Source organism: Zalophus californianus, chromosome 13, assembly GCF_009762305.2.
Source record: "Zalophus californianus isolate mZalCal1 chromosome 13, mZalCal1.pri.v2, whole genome shotgun sequence".
In the NCBI taxonomy this organism is placed as follows: Eukaryota; Metazoa; Chordata; class Mammalia; order Carnivora; family Otariidae; genus Zalophus; species Zalophus californianus.
The window spans coordinates 25,477,171-25,495,174 of record NC_045607.1 but is presented as its reverse complement, the minus strand read 5'-3'; the positions used below and the strand labels follow the sequence as shown (position 1 = coordinate 25,495,174).

The window sequence follows — 18,004 nt, the reverse complement described above, 5'->3', positions numbered from 1 at the left end:
GGGAGCCTGCTTCTCCCTCTCCCACTCCCTCTGCTTGTGTGCCCTCTCTCGTTGTGTCTTTCTCTGTCAGATAAATAAATAAAATCTTTAAAAAACAAAACAAAATTACCCTTATTAAAAAAAAAAAAAGTCATAAAAGGAACAATTGATAAATTTGACTGCAGAAAGAATTTAAAAGTTGAGAACCAAACTAAAAATTCCCTATGAAGAGCTTGATTTGGTCAATTAAGTTGAATACTGTGTGTCTGTGGGGAAAATATGAGGTCATTGTTATGCTAACATGAGATAATTAAGTTAAATAAAACACACCCAAAGGTAAGGCATAGTCATTGTTATATAGAAACTGGTAGTAGTGATTGTTCCCTGGGTAGGGATCTTGGGCAGGAGAATTATTTTTTCTATATATAATTTTTTCAAAGTTTTGTCTTCTATATAAGTTAGCTTTACTATCTAGTTAATGAAGATAATTTAAAAATTACACCAGAAAATTAGTTTAATCATACTGGTTGTTATGATGCCAGGCACTTTGCTAAACACTTTACCAGCAGTAACCCTACATACAGAACTTTGGGATACATGGATATTACTGTTTACTTCATTGTATTGATGAAGAAACTGAGGATTAGAAAATAATTTATGAATTCAAACTTAGATATATCTCTTGCTCTTCCTATGCTACAGGTGGGGGGGTGGGTAGTGCAGAGGAAGAAGGAGAGAGGCAGTCTTAAACAGGCTGCACACTCAGTGTGGAGCCTGACATGGGGCTCGATCTCACGACCCTGAGATCATAACCTGAGCCGAAATCAAGAGTTGGACGCTTAACTGACTGAGCCACCTAGGCACCCGTACTGTGTTTTATTTGTTAAAATTGGGACAGAGGTATAAGTGTGTGTTGTGTTGTATGTATGTTTTAATCTAAACTGCTAACTGCTACCTTTACTACTTTGTAAATTTCAACTTATTTTTCTTTGGCCTACTCTTCATGGTCTTTCATAATCTTGTTTTTGTCTACTTTGTTTTCCAGACTCATCTTCTGCAGTTGCCCAACAGAAACTTAGTCCTTTTAAATTGGTTTACTTTCGGTTACAACTTGGATTTTATCACACCTCTCCGTTTTTTGCTTTTGCCATGTTCCTTGACTTGAATGTCTTCTTTCAGCTCCTGTGTTGAAAACTTAACCTATAAGACCTAACTGAAATTCTGTTATGTAAAGATTTCCCAGGCCTTTCCAGCCTAATGTGGTTTCTACTTCGGCTGTTTATTGTGTACAGGTTTCCCCCACTATTGGAAAGTAAAGCATTCCTATGAAACCTTTTGTAAGCTGAAGTGGCATAAAGCAAAGAAGCAATTACCATAAACTTACGTGGAAAAAGTTTTGATCATTCCCAGACCCATAAAATAACCTCTCAGGCTTTTCAGATACCTTAGAACACACCTTGGTAATGGAGGCACAAAATAAATTTAGATGAAGCACAGATGCTCACAGACACAGCTCAGAATTGATGCTGAGATGCTAAGTACAGTTCTGGGGAAGGAGCTTGGGGGCTGCTCTTGCTTCTCAGGGTGTGTGCCTCTATAAAGGCTTGCCGCAAAACAAATGAAACACTACTTTCACTTTTCTTGTAAAAGCAGAAATCCTCTTCAGAGAAAATTCTCTTCAGATTTCTTCTAGTTAATGAAGACGGGTAGATCTTTTGTAAAAGCAAAATGTGGTGGAATGTGAACTTTGGAAAAGTGGAGGATACTAGTATTGTTTGGTATTTCTTCTATTGTGACTTGACTTAGAGATTATTTAACCTATCATTGCAAATTCTTTTAGGGAAATAGTTGTGCATTATCTTTTTGTATTCCTTAAATGGTAAGCATTCTGTTCAATTGTTATTTTATGTCGTTGGACATTTAAAATGATGCATTTGCAGAACAGTATGAATATAAAGATTGAAAATTCTTCACAAGCCATGAATGTTACGGAAAAAGCTTTGGGGTTTAATGTAGAAGATGGTTTAAACACTGTAGCCAGACCTTTACATTTAATTAAAATCAAACAATCTCTTTAAAATTTGGACAGTTACTCTAAACTAAGGTTTATATACTTTCTGATACACAGTTTTCTAAAAACCTTTTGCAGTACATCAGGAGATTCTTCTCGGTCGAACCTTTTTGAAGATGCAACAAGTGCACTTGGTAAGTATCTACATTGTAAATAACCTTATAAGAGATAGGGAAGAGGTTCAAATTTCACTTTTCTAGATCATGAAAATGTGTTCATTTTCATGGTTGCTTATAATCAAGCTGTTAAATGATTTAGATAATTATTCGATTAATGTTACTAAAGACTGTGAGTTAATGTGTTATATATTGAATCCTTTAAATTGTACTATTAGAGTTAAGCATATTCTTTGGGTTAAAGCAGATAATTTTCCAAATGTGAATTTTAAACAAGGTCTTAACAAAGTTTGAACTGTGTACAGGTTTATTACAAAATGTTTGTGAAATGGGTATAAAATGTTACTAAATCTGTCTTACACTTTATCTTTATTCCAGTTTGAAGCCCTTTCACGTCCCATCTCTGTCTTGTTGCTTCTATGGTACTTGGAGTGAACGAACCGTTCTGTCCCAGCTTTAACTATTGGATATTGCTTTTTCATCTCCCCTTCACACTTAGTCTGTCAAAATCAGTTTTGTTTTTTTTCACTGTTTTCCTCAAGAGAGCCTCATTAGCTCTCTCTTGTGTTGTCCATTGTCTCTAGTTTTCCTATGAGTCATTTGCCCTTGTACTATTACTATCTGAAGAGTATCAAACTGCTTATAGGCATTTCTTTTTGAGTTTTATAATTTAATTAGGAGGCATGATTTTAGGAGGTGTAGCTTGATGACTAGGTGTGGGAGCTCTGTACTCTGACAGCCTGTTAGTCTGTACCATGACTTACCAGCCATTGTTAAACCATGATCACAATAAACCTTTCTCATGGAGTTATTGTGAGAATTAAATGAGAAACATCATGTCAAAATAGTGTAGTTCAGATACTCCACAGCTCTTAATTTTGTTTATGTTGATGCTGATTTCTGTACCTGGGAACTAGATTACTGAAAGGGTATTGGCACTCAGGTGACTTTGTGCTAGAATCATATGAATGGGTAATTAAGAAATAAAAATACATTAACAAGTCCTTTATGGAAGGGGAAAGGAAAAGTCATTACTCTAAAGTCATTACTCTAAAGATAAAAAATAATTTCCTCAATGATACTTAGTTTTTTTAAAATATACTTTCATAGCTATTAAATGCCTTTATTGAAAATTTTGCAGAAAAAAATAAATCATTCACCTGTACCAGGGAAATGGTGATGCAAAATGACAGGGTCCCTTTCACAGTTGAACTTTTCATTCAGACGGGGGAAATAAAGAAGGGTGAAACAAAGTAAATTGCAAATCATGATTAATGATTTTAAGGAAACTAATGGCTTCCATAAAGAAAAATGGAAGGTACCTATACTTAGGATAGTTAGGTAATACATCTCTGAGATGTATTCTCAGTTTAAATTGAGAACTGGAGCCTGTGAAGGAACTGACCCTCAGAGAAGCCGTGTGTGTGTGTGTGTAAGTGTGTAAAGGTTCTGGAACTGGTTCTAAAAGGTATGACTTGTGAAGTGAACTGGAAAACATCAGCTTGGTTGGAGTGTGGAGTACAGAGATTGTTGAATATTGGGAGCCCGAAATGAGATGAGGGTTTCTTTTTAAAAAGCTTGCTTTTCCGGCTGGCAGAATAGATTATAGGCTCGGGGGCAGGAGAGGAAGTAGAGTGTAATCCAGATGAGAGATTGTTGTGGCCTGGTCTTCAGTGAAGGCAGTGGACAAAGAGGGAAGTGGGTAGTTTTGCACTGTAATTCAGAGATAGGACCTAGCAGAGGGAGAGGGAACTTGGCAGTCACCAGGGTTCCTGGCTCTTGTGCTTGGGTGGATAGAGGTGCTAGTTATTGAAAGGGAGAAGTCAGATAATGGTGGGGTACATCTGAGGGGGAAATCTTTTGAGATTCAAAGTCACGTATCAGTATTGACTAAGGAGTGGGTGGAATGTGAGAAGTGGACACAGCCTGTGCAGATAGCTATGGCTGGAAAGGGAAGGCAGCAGACAGATGGACCAGTTCCTGAAAGAGGAATTGAGATGCGACCAAGGGGGTAGGCTTCTGTTTTTAGGATGACGTTCTCAGGTATGGTTAACTGCTGATCAGGATAATTAAGTGGAGAGTGAAGGATGGGAGGTGGACGAGAGAGAGGATAACTAAAGCGTCCAGTTCTTTGAGGAGACAAGAAAGGGAATGGTACCCAGAAAAGAAGTAAAAGAAAAGATGACTTAAGTGAGGTAAGTTAAGTGTAGAGAGTTGGCTTTCTTTTGGACTGTTGTCTGTGGCCTGCCATTTCTGTAAGAGAGAGTTTGGTTTGGAGACAGCGTGTGGGAAATGACTTCCTGGGATAGTAGTGCTTGGGGCATTGCACCAGCTCTCTATGGTATATGAAAGTCTGACTTTCCTGCTTCTAACCTCCTTTTTTCCTCTGCTTTGATAATAAAAGATGTCAAAGGAAAACTGAAGTTGTTAAATAGAATCGATTGCCTGAAACGTCCCTCCTACTTGGTTTTAAAAATTAGTTCATCTGTCTCTTCCAGGTTGCCTTCTCTGACCTGCTAATTCTGTTCTATATTTATCATACATTTGTGTCTGATGTTTTTATTGTACTTATTAAACATACTGTGTTAGTTTTCTGTTGCTACTATTATTAATATGTTACCACAAACTTCCTGGTAGGAAACAACAGATTTATTATCTTAAGGCACAGTAGTTAGGAGTCTGACATAGTCCTCACTGGACTAAAATCAAGGGGCTACCATCCTTTCTGTACATTCTAGGGGGAGAATCTGTGTCCTTTCAATGCTTCTGGAGGCTGCCCGCCTTCCTTGGCTTAGAGCCCCTTCTTCTGTCATCAAAGGCAGCAGCATAGCATCTGTGACCTTGCTTCTTTCCTCTTGTCCTAACATCTGTTTCTCTGACCCTCCCATCTGTTTTCCTTCTACTTTTAAAGACCCTTGTGATTACACTGGGCCTACACAGATAATCTGGGATAATTTCCCTATCTGAAAGTCAGCTGATGAACAACCTTAATTCCACTTTGCCTTGTAACCTATCATATTTATAGGTTCCGGGGATTGGCAGGGGGGCATTATTCCACCTACCACATACATGTTGTAGTTTGTACTGTTACTCATCTTTGTACCCCTAGTCCTGTAGTGCCTGAAACATTACATACATATACACTCAAGAAATATGCGGGAAATGCATATTTATTAAATGTTTCCTTTCTTTCCCTTCCTCCCACCCCACACACCTTTTCTTAGTGACAGGTCAGTCTTATGAGAATATGGTAACTGAGATCATGTCAATGGGATATGAACGAGAGCAAGTGATTGCAGCCCTGAGAGCCAGTTTCAACAACCCCGACAGAGCAGTGGAGTATCTTTTAATGGTGAGAAATATTTCACTTTATTTATTGTAGTTTAACACCAAAATATCAAAGATTTTTAAGGAACAATATCAATTCACAGGAGAATGAGAATATATGCTAGTAATTTATGTAATGTTTTTATTTTTCTTAGTTTGTTAATATTTTGTGTTGGTAAAATGTAACCTCTTCCAAAAGATTTTGATGTGATTTTTAGTTAGGAAACAACATAGCTAAATGAGTTGTAAAATTGGCTCTCTATTTGCTACCCCATTCATGTTATCCTCAAAGGATGACAGTTTGTGTGTTTGGAGAGTAGAAGGGGACAGATTTTTTAAATCTAATCTACCATTTTAGTAGCTTTTTTGATGGCCAGCATACTCCTGAGTGTACTTTTTTTTTTTAAGATTTTAATTTTATTTTATTTGACAGAGAACACAAGCAGGGGGAGCTGCAGGCAAAGGAGAGGGAGAAGCAGGCTTCCCACTGCAGGGAGCCTGATGCAGGACTCGATCCCAGGACCTGGGGATCATGACCTGAGCCAAAGGCAGATGCTTAACCAACTGAGCACCCCTCCTGGGTATACTGTTGAGGGCAAAAGTATCAAGTTGGAAGCCCAAGCCTAATTTTACTTGTCTTGTACTGTGTACATTTTTGTAATTAGTCGGCAACTTTGAAAAATGAAGAGATTTCACTTACAAATTCAGATAGCTAAGAAAAAGAAAAAAACTGACATCCTAAATAAAAACTTGGTAGAGGGGGGTGCCTGAGTGGCTCAGTTAGTTAAGCGTCCGACTGTTGATCTCAGATCGGGTTTCAGTCTTAGGGTGGTTGTGAGTTCAGGCTCTGAGTTGGGCTCCATGCTGGGCATGGAGCCTATTTATAAAAACTTGGAAGATTAATTAATTAACTAATTAATTCAGAGAGCTGGTTTGTCTGGACAACTTGGATTCTGGATTTTTGTAAGGGTTTAGGAAAAATTTTAGATCATAGACTATTTAATTCATTGTCTTCCCATCCATTCCCTGTTACCTGACATAACATCATTGCATTTAATTCAGTGTATGATGTTATTTGCCTGGTTCCATTGGCATTTGAGTTGTTAGCTTATTTATTGTCAGTAGTAGTCAAGGGATTCTCAGAAACATTTGTTTCTAATGCCTGCAGCCATTACCCTTAATGTGGCTCATTATGCGTAATTCTTTATATGTTTATGATTTTGACTTCTGATTTATTGGGAAATGGAAGCATTTACCATTATCTCTTACCCAAATGTAATATTTCCTTCTTCATTCTCTTCCTTCACAGTCTATGTGGATTTCATAAAGACTTTTTTGTATATGAAAAGTCTTGTAAATCATGCATCAGTATAGTGTTCCAGAAGTCTCAGTGCAGTTTTAAATTATAACTTCAGAAGACAAATGCTATAAACTTAGAAAATATTGAAATATTTAAGGTTTAAGGTTCTTATATCTACTTTTGTGAATTTTGAATAATCAGTGTTAATTTTTTGTATGTGATACTTTCTGGAGGACGCTTTCTCAGAACCATGGATCAATAGAGGAGATCCTTCTTGCTTGGCCATTGTTGCCACCTGCTCTGTTTCCATTAGATTTTTTTTCCCCGGCGTTCATTTCAGAACTGTACATGCATCAAAACCTGTTTCTTTGGACAATTTTAAGACTAGGGCTACAAATGCAAACCTTTCTATGAGAGCTGGTGAGTTTCTATGAAATTCAAAAATTAGAGTAATATCTAGCATAAAAACCAAATATGTCCAATTTTAATAAGGTTTGTATTGATATTTTAAAATTTTTTAATAGCTTTTTAAAAATGTACGTTATTACTTATATACAAACTTAGGATCTTTGATGTTAGATATAATGTGTTGCTATATGTAAACATTGTTTTATGCATGTTTTAAATTACAAATCTCTTTATACCTTAGATCTGCACTGTCTAGTAAAATAGCTATTAAGTACTATTCAGGACAAGTAGCTATTTGAATTTAAAAAAATGAAAAGTATATTAAAAATTAGTTTCTTTAGTAGCAGCCACATTTCAAGTTCTCAGTAGCTACATGAGATTAATGAGTATTTTATTAGCACAGATACAGAATATTTTTGTCATAATGGAAAATTCTGCTGGACAGTGCTGCCTTACATTATTGCAGTATGGGTTCTTCTAGACCACACTCACGTGATTTCTAATGTAATTCGAATATATGCAGCTTTCAGATAAGTCTTAATCCTTTACTTTTAATAGAAGCAGACATCTGTTTGATGCTTTTGTAAATTAGACAAGCACGTTAAATAGATCAATAAATCTTTTACTTTGTATAGTATTGAACTAACTTTGAATGACAAGCTATTTTAAAGCAGGGAAATTGTATTGTAGGGGATACCCGGAGATAGAGAGAGTCAGGCTGTGGTGGACACCCCTCCTGCGGTCAGCACTGGGGCTCCTCCGTCTTCGGTGGCGGCCGCTGCGGCGACTACGACGGCATCAACAACCACAGCGAGCCCTGGAGGTTAGAGTGGCCTGGGGCGGTGCGGGGCACAGTCCTGAGTTTCTCGTGTGAGCTGAGGCTTTTTCCTGGAGCATCTGAAGGACTCTTCACACAAGTTCTCTATCCATTGATGTTAGAGAAGGACCTAAAACAAATTCTCTTGAGGGGCTTTTGCATACCTTCTCACTGAGACCTTGGCGCCATAGTTTGGGCAAAGGGCACATTCTGTTTAGCCCGTTCTGAGGAAGAGATGCTTCCCAGTTCACATTTTGTGTTAACATTCTGAAGCGATTCAGAACGTTTGCTCACTTTGTCTCTTCTCTCTCCCTGTGAATGTCATAAAGTATGTGTCATTTCAAAGCCAGGACAATCTTAGTGGCTGTTATACAACCAAAGAAATAAAGCACTGAGAAGTTTGAAGACTTGGGTCTAGAGGTGAAACCCAATCTTGAATCCACCTCTCTTTACTGGTCGGCACCCACCCGTCCATTGCTGAAGGTGTGACTACAGAGGAGGCCCTGGAGCCTGTGGGGGGCCCAGGAATTACTTCATTCTCCTTCAGTCCCTGTTCTGTGTACAGTAGTAATAAAGTAATTTAAACTGATAATTTTGAAGAGGCCCTTCTTTGATGCTTTTCCTAGCTCTACTTATGACTGTCAGCTCTAGTTGACAACAAGCCCTGAGCATTTTGTGGACAGTCTCCCAGAGGACAGGCTTTCATTTCTATGGGATTGGCATAAAAATGGGAAGAAGAGGCCACTGCTTTGGTTCAGATACAGACTGTTGTCCCATTTAGCAGCCCTTAGTGGGTTAATTTAGTTTCTGAGTCTCATTTTCTTCATCTGTAAAACCAGTGTCACAGAAGGAAGGGTACTTCTCATACTCATGTGGCCATTTTAATTTGGATAATTTAGGAAATAACATCTAAAAAATTCTCATAATTCATTAGCAACCTCAAAAACATAATTATATGCAATTTTTGGTTTCACGTAGTATAATCAGACAACCACCACTACCCCCAAAAGTTGCAAGTTCTATCTTACTTGGCATCCTTAATATTTATTATTGTCATGGGATTTTGGACTAAAGAGTTCTAAATGTATTAGTACTAGATTGATTTATAGTTTATTTTTTTTTAAGATTATTTATTTATTTGACAGAGCGTGTGCTCACAAGCAGGGAGGGGGGCAGAGGGAGAAGCAGGCTTCTTGCTGAGCAGGGAGCCCCATGTGGGACTCCATTCCAGGACCCTGAGATCATGACCTGAACTGAAGACACTTAACAACTGAGCCATCCAGGCGCCCCTACTTACAGCATATTTATCTCAAGCTTTTATAGATTATAAATGTTTGAAGTTTAATGGTAATAACCAAAATTGTCTTTCTAATAGTAATTTAAATTTGTATTAATAAAACTTCTTCTGATCTGCATATCTGAACTCTTTTAAATACTATCTTTCATTTATTTGGTTTAGAATTTCTCAGGAATTCAAGCTCAGATCGTTTTTGTTTTGGGGTTTTGTTTTTTTCCTTAAAGGTTGGGGTTGTATTATAGGTGGAGTTTTTGGTTTTGTTAGTTCTAGGTAGATATTTTTCTTAGGAACAGTGTTAGTACTTTTTATTTTGATAGAGTGCATGCAGGTCATAAATTCTCATTATTTGATGATAATTGACTGCCCGGGACAATTATAGGAAAACTTCATTCTTTCAGTGTTCTGTACCTCTCTACCTTTGCTAATAGGAGTAATTTCTATAGTATAAGACTTGCACGTTTGTACGGTTGAAAGATTTTTGTCATTATTTACTTCATTTTTATATACATCTGCGAACTCATCATATTTTTTACTTGTCAGTGTTTGCTGTCTAATATTATGATTGAACCAGCTCTTTGTATATGTAATTGCTGCGTTTGTTTAAAAATGTTTATGTGTTTTTTAGGACATCCTCTTGAATTTTTACGGAATCAGCCTCAGTTTCAACAGATGAGACAAATTATTCAACAGAATCCTTCCCTGCTTCCAGCATTGCTACAACAGATAGGTCGGGAAAATCCTCAATTACTGCAGGTAACTATTTAATCAGAGTTAATTTCAAAAGTGGGTTTGTAGAGTATATCATACTTTTTTTAAAGTCCATGTGTACTCCCTTCCCTTCCACAAGTTCTATAAACTCTTCTTCCGAGCTGCACTCAATAGAATATGCTATAGATTAGATGTACTAAAAAAGGGTCGGGGGGGGAGGTTAATTTAAGTTGGTCAAATAATAATTTGGGGAAACACTTTATTAAGGAATTGGAGAAACTCTTTATCAAAGAAACCATTTATAAAATCTATTTTCCCCAAACTTATTATTAGTGGAGCATTGCCTTTTAGAGACATACCCATGGGCTTATTTAATGCTCAAGTCATGAAGTATTTTGAGTTTTATACAGCGTTGTACTGCCTACTAGTGTGGAAGATATAGAAGTTTTGTTTCTTTTTATAGTCCCCAAGTAGTTTTTTAACATTGATTTGGGGGGACAGGACGCATTTATGAAAGAGAATTTGAATTCTCTTATTTCTTCACTGTTTGCCTCACTGAAAAGTACCAAGTTTCTTTAATAGTATATAAGAAATCACATCCTTCCAAAGATTAAATAACTCAGAATCAGTCTAAAAATAAGGCAGTTATAACAAAATTCTAGCTTTCTCTCCTATTTGTATTTAGAATTCTTAGTTTCCTGAAGATACTTTATATCATTGTATTGTTGTTGTTGTTTTTTTTCCTGTCCTTCAAATTACCACAGCAAATTAGCCAGCACCAGGAGCATTTTATTCAGATGTTAAATGAACCAGTTCAAGAAGCTGGTGGTCAAGGAGGAGGGGGTGGAGGTGGCAGTGGAGGAATTGCAGAAGCCGGAAGTGGTCATATGAACTACATTCAAGTAACGCCTCAGGAAAAAGAAGCTATAGAAAGGGTGAGTTGAAGTAAAACTGAAAATTTAGTTCCGTAGTCAACTAGCCACATTTCAGATGCTCAGTAGTCACATGGGGCTACTGGCTGCTGCGTTAGGTAGCACATCTGCCACTGGAGATAGTTCTATTGGACAGAACCAAATACAGCACTGTCCTAAGGATTGCTGTAAAGACTGTGTATTTTCATCCCCGCTCTCACATCTTGGCCTTTGTGCTAGCCAAGGGACTAATAATGAATGCCAGTCAGCTTTATAAGATAGTTATAAACATATTTTAAAAATTAAAAATTTCATTTATGTCTTAAAATTTATGCAGAAAATGACCTGAGGGGAACCTGGGTGGCTCAGTCGGTTAAGCATCTGCCTTCAGCCCGGGTCATGATGCCAGGGTTCTGGGATCAAGCCCTGTGTCGGTGGCGGGCTCCCTGCTCAGTGGGGAGCCTGCTTCTCCCTCTCCCTCTGCTGCTCCCCCTACCTGTGCTCTCTTGCTCTCTTTCTTTCGGATAAATAAATAAAAATCTTTAAAAGAAGGAAAATGATCTTAAAGTGAAGGCCTAACTCAAGATTATCCATTTTTAAAAATTTTACTATCACTAAAATGTAATATGTATATGAATTATATATAAAAAATATGTACAGTTAACATCAGAACCTGATAATGTGATTCTGTTTCCATCTTAGTAGGTCAACCAGTTCTCGTGAGGCACTGCAGTAACTTAGTTTATATGATATACTCTGACAAGTCATTCGTTTTTCTCTAGGCTCCATTGTTAATATTTGTAAATAGGGAATCACAGTACTTGCCCCATCTTATCTTTTGAAGTGTTTTGAGATAGAAATCTGGTAAAGTTCATTTTAACTTAATATTTAGAAAATCATCTGAAAGATAATTTGTCCATATTTATGATAAAAACATTTCAAGTGTTCAAGGTTTATAATTACATATTTCTTAAAAGATATTTTATAATGCTAATATTTTTCCCCTTCAAATAAGGGAAGTGAGTGAATGACACTTGCCTCAATTCTATAGCTTTTTTTTTTTTTTTTTAATGGTTAGGGGTATCTGTTCTTGATTTCTGTTTTGGAGAAGAAATTTTTTTCTTTTGTTGCTTGCGCCTTTGGTGTCTTACTAAGAGAAGTTGCCTAATCCACGGTCAAAGATTTACTCCTATCTTTTGTCTGAGGAGTTTTATAACTCTTGTTGTATTTAGGTCTGTGATCTATTTTGAGTAACTTTGTTTATAGTGTGAGATGTAGGAGTCTAACTTCATATTTTTTGCTTGTGGATATCCAGCACCATTTACTGAAAATTCTACTCTTTTTCCATTAAATTGTCTTGGCATCCTTTTGAAAATCAACTGGCCATAATTGTGAGGGTTTACTGGGCTTTCAGTTCTGTTCCATTGATCTATATGTTTATCTTATGCCACTACCTCACGGTCTTGATTAATGTGGCTTTGTGTAGTAAGTTTTGAAATCTCTGGTTTTCTTTTCTCAAGATTGTTTTGGCTCTTCTGGATCCTTTGCATTTCTATATCAATTTTAGAATCCACTTGTCTGATTTATGTAAGAAAAGTGAAACAGAAAACTGGGATTTTAATACTGTGTTTTTTCTGCAGATCAGTTTGGAGAGTATTGCCATGTTAGCAATATTAAGTCTCACCAAACCATGAACATGAGATGCCTTTCCATTTTTTTTAATAATTTCAGAAATGTTCTATAGTCTTTGGTTTGTGCTTCTTTTGTTAAATTTATTCCTCAGTATTTTTATTCTTTTTGATGCTGTTATCAGTGGAAATGTTTTCTTAATTTCATTTTTGGATTGTTCATTGCTAGCTGTATAGAAATACAACTTAATTTTATGTGTTGATCTTACATCTTGCAACCTTCCTGAACTTTATTCTGATAATTTGTGTGTGTTTCTTAGGATTTCCTAATTATAGAATATCATTTGCAAGTAGTTTTAATTCTTTTCCAGTATGGATGCCTTGCCTTCTCTCTCTTCTCTCCTCTTTTTCTTTTCCTTTCTTTCCTCTCTTCTCTTCTCTTTCTCCCTCTTTTTTTTTTTTTTTTTTTTTTAAATATTTTATTTATTTGTCAGAGGGCGTGCACAAGCCAGGGGGGGAACGGCAGGCAGAAGGCAAAGCAGGCTCCCCACTGACAAGGAGCCCGATGCCGGCCCAGAACTCTGGGATCATGACCTGAGCTTAAGGTCTGACTGACTGAGCCATCCAGGTGTCCCTCTTTGTCTCTTTCTGTCTCTCTCTCTCTCTTGCACTCTCACCTAATCGTCCTGTTTGCAGCCTTCTGTGTATATGTATTGTTGAATAGAAGTAGTGAGAGCCAACATCTTTGTCTTGTCCCTGATCTTAGGAGAAGGCAGTAAGTCTTTCACCATTAAGTATGATGTTAGCTCTGGGTTTTACTAGATTTAGGTTCCCTTTATCAGTCTGAGGGAGTTCCTTTCTGTTCTAGTTTATTGAGTGTTTTTATTACAAAGAGTATTGATTTTGTCAGATGGTTTTTATGTGTTGAGATGATTGTGTGGTTTTGTTCCTTTTGTGTTAATATGCTTTATTAATAACATTGATTGATTTTTGTATGTTGGACCAGCCTTGCATTCCTAGGATAAATCCCGCTTGATTGTGGTGGATAGTCCTTTTTGTATGTTGCTGGATTTGGTCTGCCAATGTTTGTTGACGATTTCTACATCTGTATTCATAAGGAATATTGGTCTGTAGCTTTTTGTGTATGTGATGATTTTGTCTGGTTGGGTGTCAGTAATATTGGCCTCATTAGAAAATGAGTTAGAAAGTGTATTCCCCTCTTTTCTGTTGGTTGGAAGAGTTTATGATGAATAGTTTTAATTCATTCAACAGTTGGTAGAATTCACCAGTAAAATTCTCTGGGCCTGGCTTCTCTTTTGGGGAAATTTTGTGATTACTAATTCAGCCTCTTCATTTGTTACAGGGCTATTCAGATTTTCTGTTTCTTGAGTCAGTTTTAGTGATTTTGTCTTTCTAGGAATTTGTATTTCATCAGCGTTATCTAATTTGATGGCATACAATTGTTCACAGTATTTTCCTAAAATAGTTTTTATTTCTCTAAAAAATAGTAGTGTTCCCACACTTCTGATGTTAGTAATTTGAATCCTCCGATTTTTTTTTTCACCTGTTTTTTCACCTAAAACATTTGTCAGTATTGTTACTCTGAAGAAAAAAGAACCAACTTCTGGTTTTACTGATTGTATTTTTCTAGTCTCTATTTTACTTATTTTCTCTCTAACCCTTGTTCTTTTTCTTCTTCTGCTTGCTTTGGATTCTGTTTCCTCTTTTTTCTCATTTCTTAAACTAAAACCTTAGATTATCTATTTAAGATCTTACTATAGATAGTTACAGCTATAAATTTCCCTCAAGGGACTGCTACAGCAGCATCCTATAAGTTTTAGTGCATTTGGCAGTGTTTTCATTCATCTCAAGTATTTTCTAATTTCCTTTGTGATTCCTTCTTTCATCCATTGGTTAAGGATTATGTTAACTTCCACATATTTTGAATTTCCCAAATTTCCTTCTGTTGCTGATTTCAGAGTTCATTGTGTTGTGGTCAGAGAATGAATGTACTTCGCACAATTTTAATCCTCTTAAATGTATTGAGTTCTGTGGGCTGACATCGTCTTTATGGAGAATGTTTGATACATACTTGAAAAGGACGTGTGATCTTCTGTTAAGTGTTCCGTAAATGTCTTTTAGGTCAAGTTGGTTCATAATGTGGCTCAAATCAGCTTTCTTGTCAGTCTTCTGCCTGGTCGTTCTGTCCAGCATTGAATGTGGGGATAGCGAAGTCTCCCAACTACTGTAGAATCACCAGAACCTTCAGTTCTGTCAGTTTTTGTTTCATGTGTTTCAGGGTTCTCTTGTAACATGTGTTTATAACAAAGTCTTACTGGTGGTTAATCATAAAATGTCTTTGTTTTTAGTAACAGTTTTTAATCTTAATGTGTATTTTGTCTGATATTAATGTAGCTACTCCAGCTTTCTTTTTCCATCCTTTTACTTTCAGCATATTTGTGTCTTTGAATCTAAAGTGTGTGCCTTGTAGAAGCATATAGTTGAATCGTCCCCTGTCTACCTTTTACTTCAGCTAGCCCAGCTTTAATCTGGATAAGACCTAGGTAACAAAGTCATTTTTGAGTTTTATCTTCTCCTTTCATGAATCATGCTGAATTGAAACTTAAGGTCATTTCTTGGTATAATAGTCTAATGCAGGTGGTTTAGACAGTTGAACAGAGGCTTCATAAAAAATACTTGGTTGACAAATACATAGTACCTAGTGAATTAGATAATTGACCTGAGTGCTTAAAGACTTTTAAAAGCAGTGATTTTGGAGTCACAGTAATAGACTAGGAAAACAAAACTAAGTGGCTGGTATCACCATTTAAAGTGCTGTAAAAAGTAAGCAGATATAAATAGAACACCATATGTCTTGATCTCAGAATATATCATGTAATATTAATAATTGATCACCCATTTTTCTACGAAGTGAAGTGTTTCAAAAGGTGAGGAGATGGAGAGTGATAGTTGACCTGACTGACCTTCTTTACAAGTAATTGGATGAAGTTGTTAAACTCCTCACCTGTTGCTCTCATCTTTATCTTTGCCCCCCCTTACATAGTAAAAACTGTTTGATTTACACGTTTCTGTAGGCTCTAGGGTCATTTATTTTTAAACCATCATAGTCAGCAACTAATTTTTAGTGTCAGTGCCATTGAGTGTTAGCAGAGTAGCTGTTCGTCTCATAGCTTTAACTAGGAACAGAATTTCATCGGTGGTTGATAAAGGGGTCTAGGCTCCATCTAGCTGCTTGGGTTGGACAGTGAATCCGTACTCAGGCAGGCATGTGTTCACCTAATGTCTTCAAGAGTTTTGTCGTGCCTTTCGTATTTTCAGTGCTGATCTGCCCCTATTGCTGTGCTGAAACCCATGTGTAAAGTTTTCTCTCTTTTCTTCCAGTTAAAGGCACTAGGATTTCCTGAAGGACTTGTGATACAAGCGTATTTTGCTTGTGAGAAGAATGAGAACTTGGCTGCCAATTTTCTTCTACAGCAAAACTTTGATGAAGATTGAAAGGGACTTTTTTTTTATCTCACACTTCACACCAGTGCATTACACTAACTTTGTTCACTGGATTGTCTGGGATGACTTGGGCTCATATCCACAATACTTGGTATAAGGTAGTAGATTGTTGGGGGTGGGGAGGGAGGGATCTAGGATATAGGGCAGGGATAAATACAGTGCATGTCTGCTTCAATTAGCAGATGCCGCAAATCCACACAGTGTGTAAAATACTATACAACCAAAAATCAGCTTTTGCAGGTCTTTATTTCTTCTATAAAACAGTAGGTAATTTTTCCTAGGTTTCACTCTTTTTAGTGTACTAGATCCAGAAATTTAGTGTAATGCCCTGCTTTATATTTCTTTGACTTAACTTTGGTTTCAGAAAGAATCTTTGCTACCTAGAATTTACAGTCTCTATTTCATGGCAACACTGGATAATGGCTTTGTGAAATTGAAAAAATTTTGGAGCAACTGTAAGCAGAAATGCCAAATTATTGATGGTTATTGTTGCTGCTTCAAATACGTATTGAATTAATGTGTAAGAAAGCCCATTCTTTCATGTTAAATACTTGGGGTGGGGGAGGAAGAAGGGGAACCTTTTCTTAAAATGAAAATAATTACTGCTATTTTAAAATTTCTTGATCATCAAATGTGAGACCCTTCTAACATGATTTGAGAAGCTGTACAAGTATAGGCAGAGTTATTTTCCTGTTTACATTTTTTTTTTTTGGTTTGTTTTGGGAAGAAATTGGTAGTTGTCTAATTACTGTTTACTTCATTGTTATATTGCAGTAAAAGTTTTAAAGCCACCATTGCATGTTTGCTTTTGATGTATCCCTTTGTAAAATTAGCACTTTGGGGCCAATGGAGAAATGCAGCATTCACTCTCCCTCTCTTCCCCATCCCTCTGCAGAAATGTGTTTGTCAGTAAGTCGTGAGTTCAAATTGCTGCCTTTTTTTAAACCCACAAAATGCTGATTCAGTTCAAAAGTAATGCAAATGTTCCAAAACTGGGTTTCTGATATTTGTGTTTTTCCTTATTAGATAAGAATGTATGACCATTAAAGTCATTAGGATTATATTACTTTCAAAAAGAGGAGGTGGACAAAAGTATAATCCAGCATCTTTTATTGCATTGGAAAGACTGGCGGAATCTTCTGGAAGGGTTGGGAGATGTAGCTGGAAAAGTACTTTGGAAAATATACAATCAAGAATATCTCATGGCATATTAAAAAAAAATCTTAATAGCAGTGTTGGCTTTTATTTGGATTTTTTTCAACTCTGTTTTTTATTAGAATCTCCTTCATTGGCATTACTATTTGATCGTAAAGAGGGGGAATATGTCTACTTGTTGTTTTTCAGATATTTTTTCCTCAATATAAACAAGACTGTTTAAAGGAATTATTTTTTCCCCTACCATCTGATACTGAGTAAATGAATTTGCACAGATTTCTCCCTGCGTAATGTTTTGCAATAATCCTTAGCAAAGTTTGGGGATGACTTTTAAGCTTTCACGTCATGCACTCGTACCTGTCTCTCACGAAAATAAATGAGACCATGGTTTCTCCCCACAGTGTTATCATGCAGTTTAATCTTCATTTGTATACTCCTTCAACACGGCACACCTTTGGACTTTGTATTACCTGTATGTTTTATAATGGATCATGCAAAATGTCTCAGGAGAATAAAATGAGCATTTGTAAATATGTTCATCCTTCAAGGCAGAGCAATGAGTTGGGAAGAGGGTGGCATTTCTGGTCGAATAATGGAATATTTTCATTTATTTTATGTCATTCTGTCTGCTACCTAATTGCTCAGCATAGCGAAAACTGGAAAAAAGGAAAAAAAAAAAACAACACAAAAAAACCCCAGCAGCAGCCTCTTTTCTCTGGAAAGTGACAGCAGAAGTTGGTGGCATGGAGTTTTTGTCCTCAG

The 18,004-nt window shown here is 36.6% G+C and overlaps 1 protein-coding gene across 2 annotated transcripts in view; it reads left to right on the top strand.

Moving 5' to 3' along the window:
- RAD23B (RAD23 homolog B, nucleotide excision repair protein) overlaps positions 1–17,651 on the top strand; it is a 40,098-nt gene extending 22,447 nt beyond the window's left edge. Inside the window, exons 5-10 of one of the 2 annotated variants that reach the window (XM_027615497.2) lie at positions 2,129–2,184; positions 5,391–5,518; positions 7,892–8,024; positions 9,941–10,068; positions 10,788–10,958; positions 15,965–17,651. In XM_027615497.2, coding sequence (XP_027471298.1) covers positions 2,129–2,184; positions 5,391–5,518; positions 7,892–8,024; positions 9,941–10,068; positions 10,788–10,958; positions 15,965–16,078 — 730 coding nt within the window. In that variant the 3' untranslated portion in view covers positions 16,079–17,651. The remainder of the gene's footprint in view (positions 1–2,128; positions 2,185–5,390; positions 5,519–7,891; positions 8,025–9,940; positions 10,069–10,787; positions 10,959–15,964) is intronic. The other variant, XM_027615498.2, reaches the window with a different exon arrangement.
- Positions 17,652–18,004: the final 353 nt, after the last annotated feature.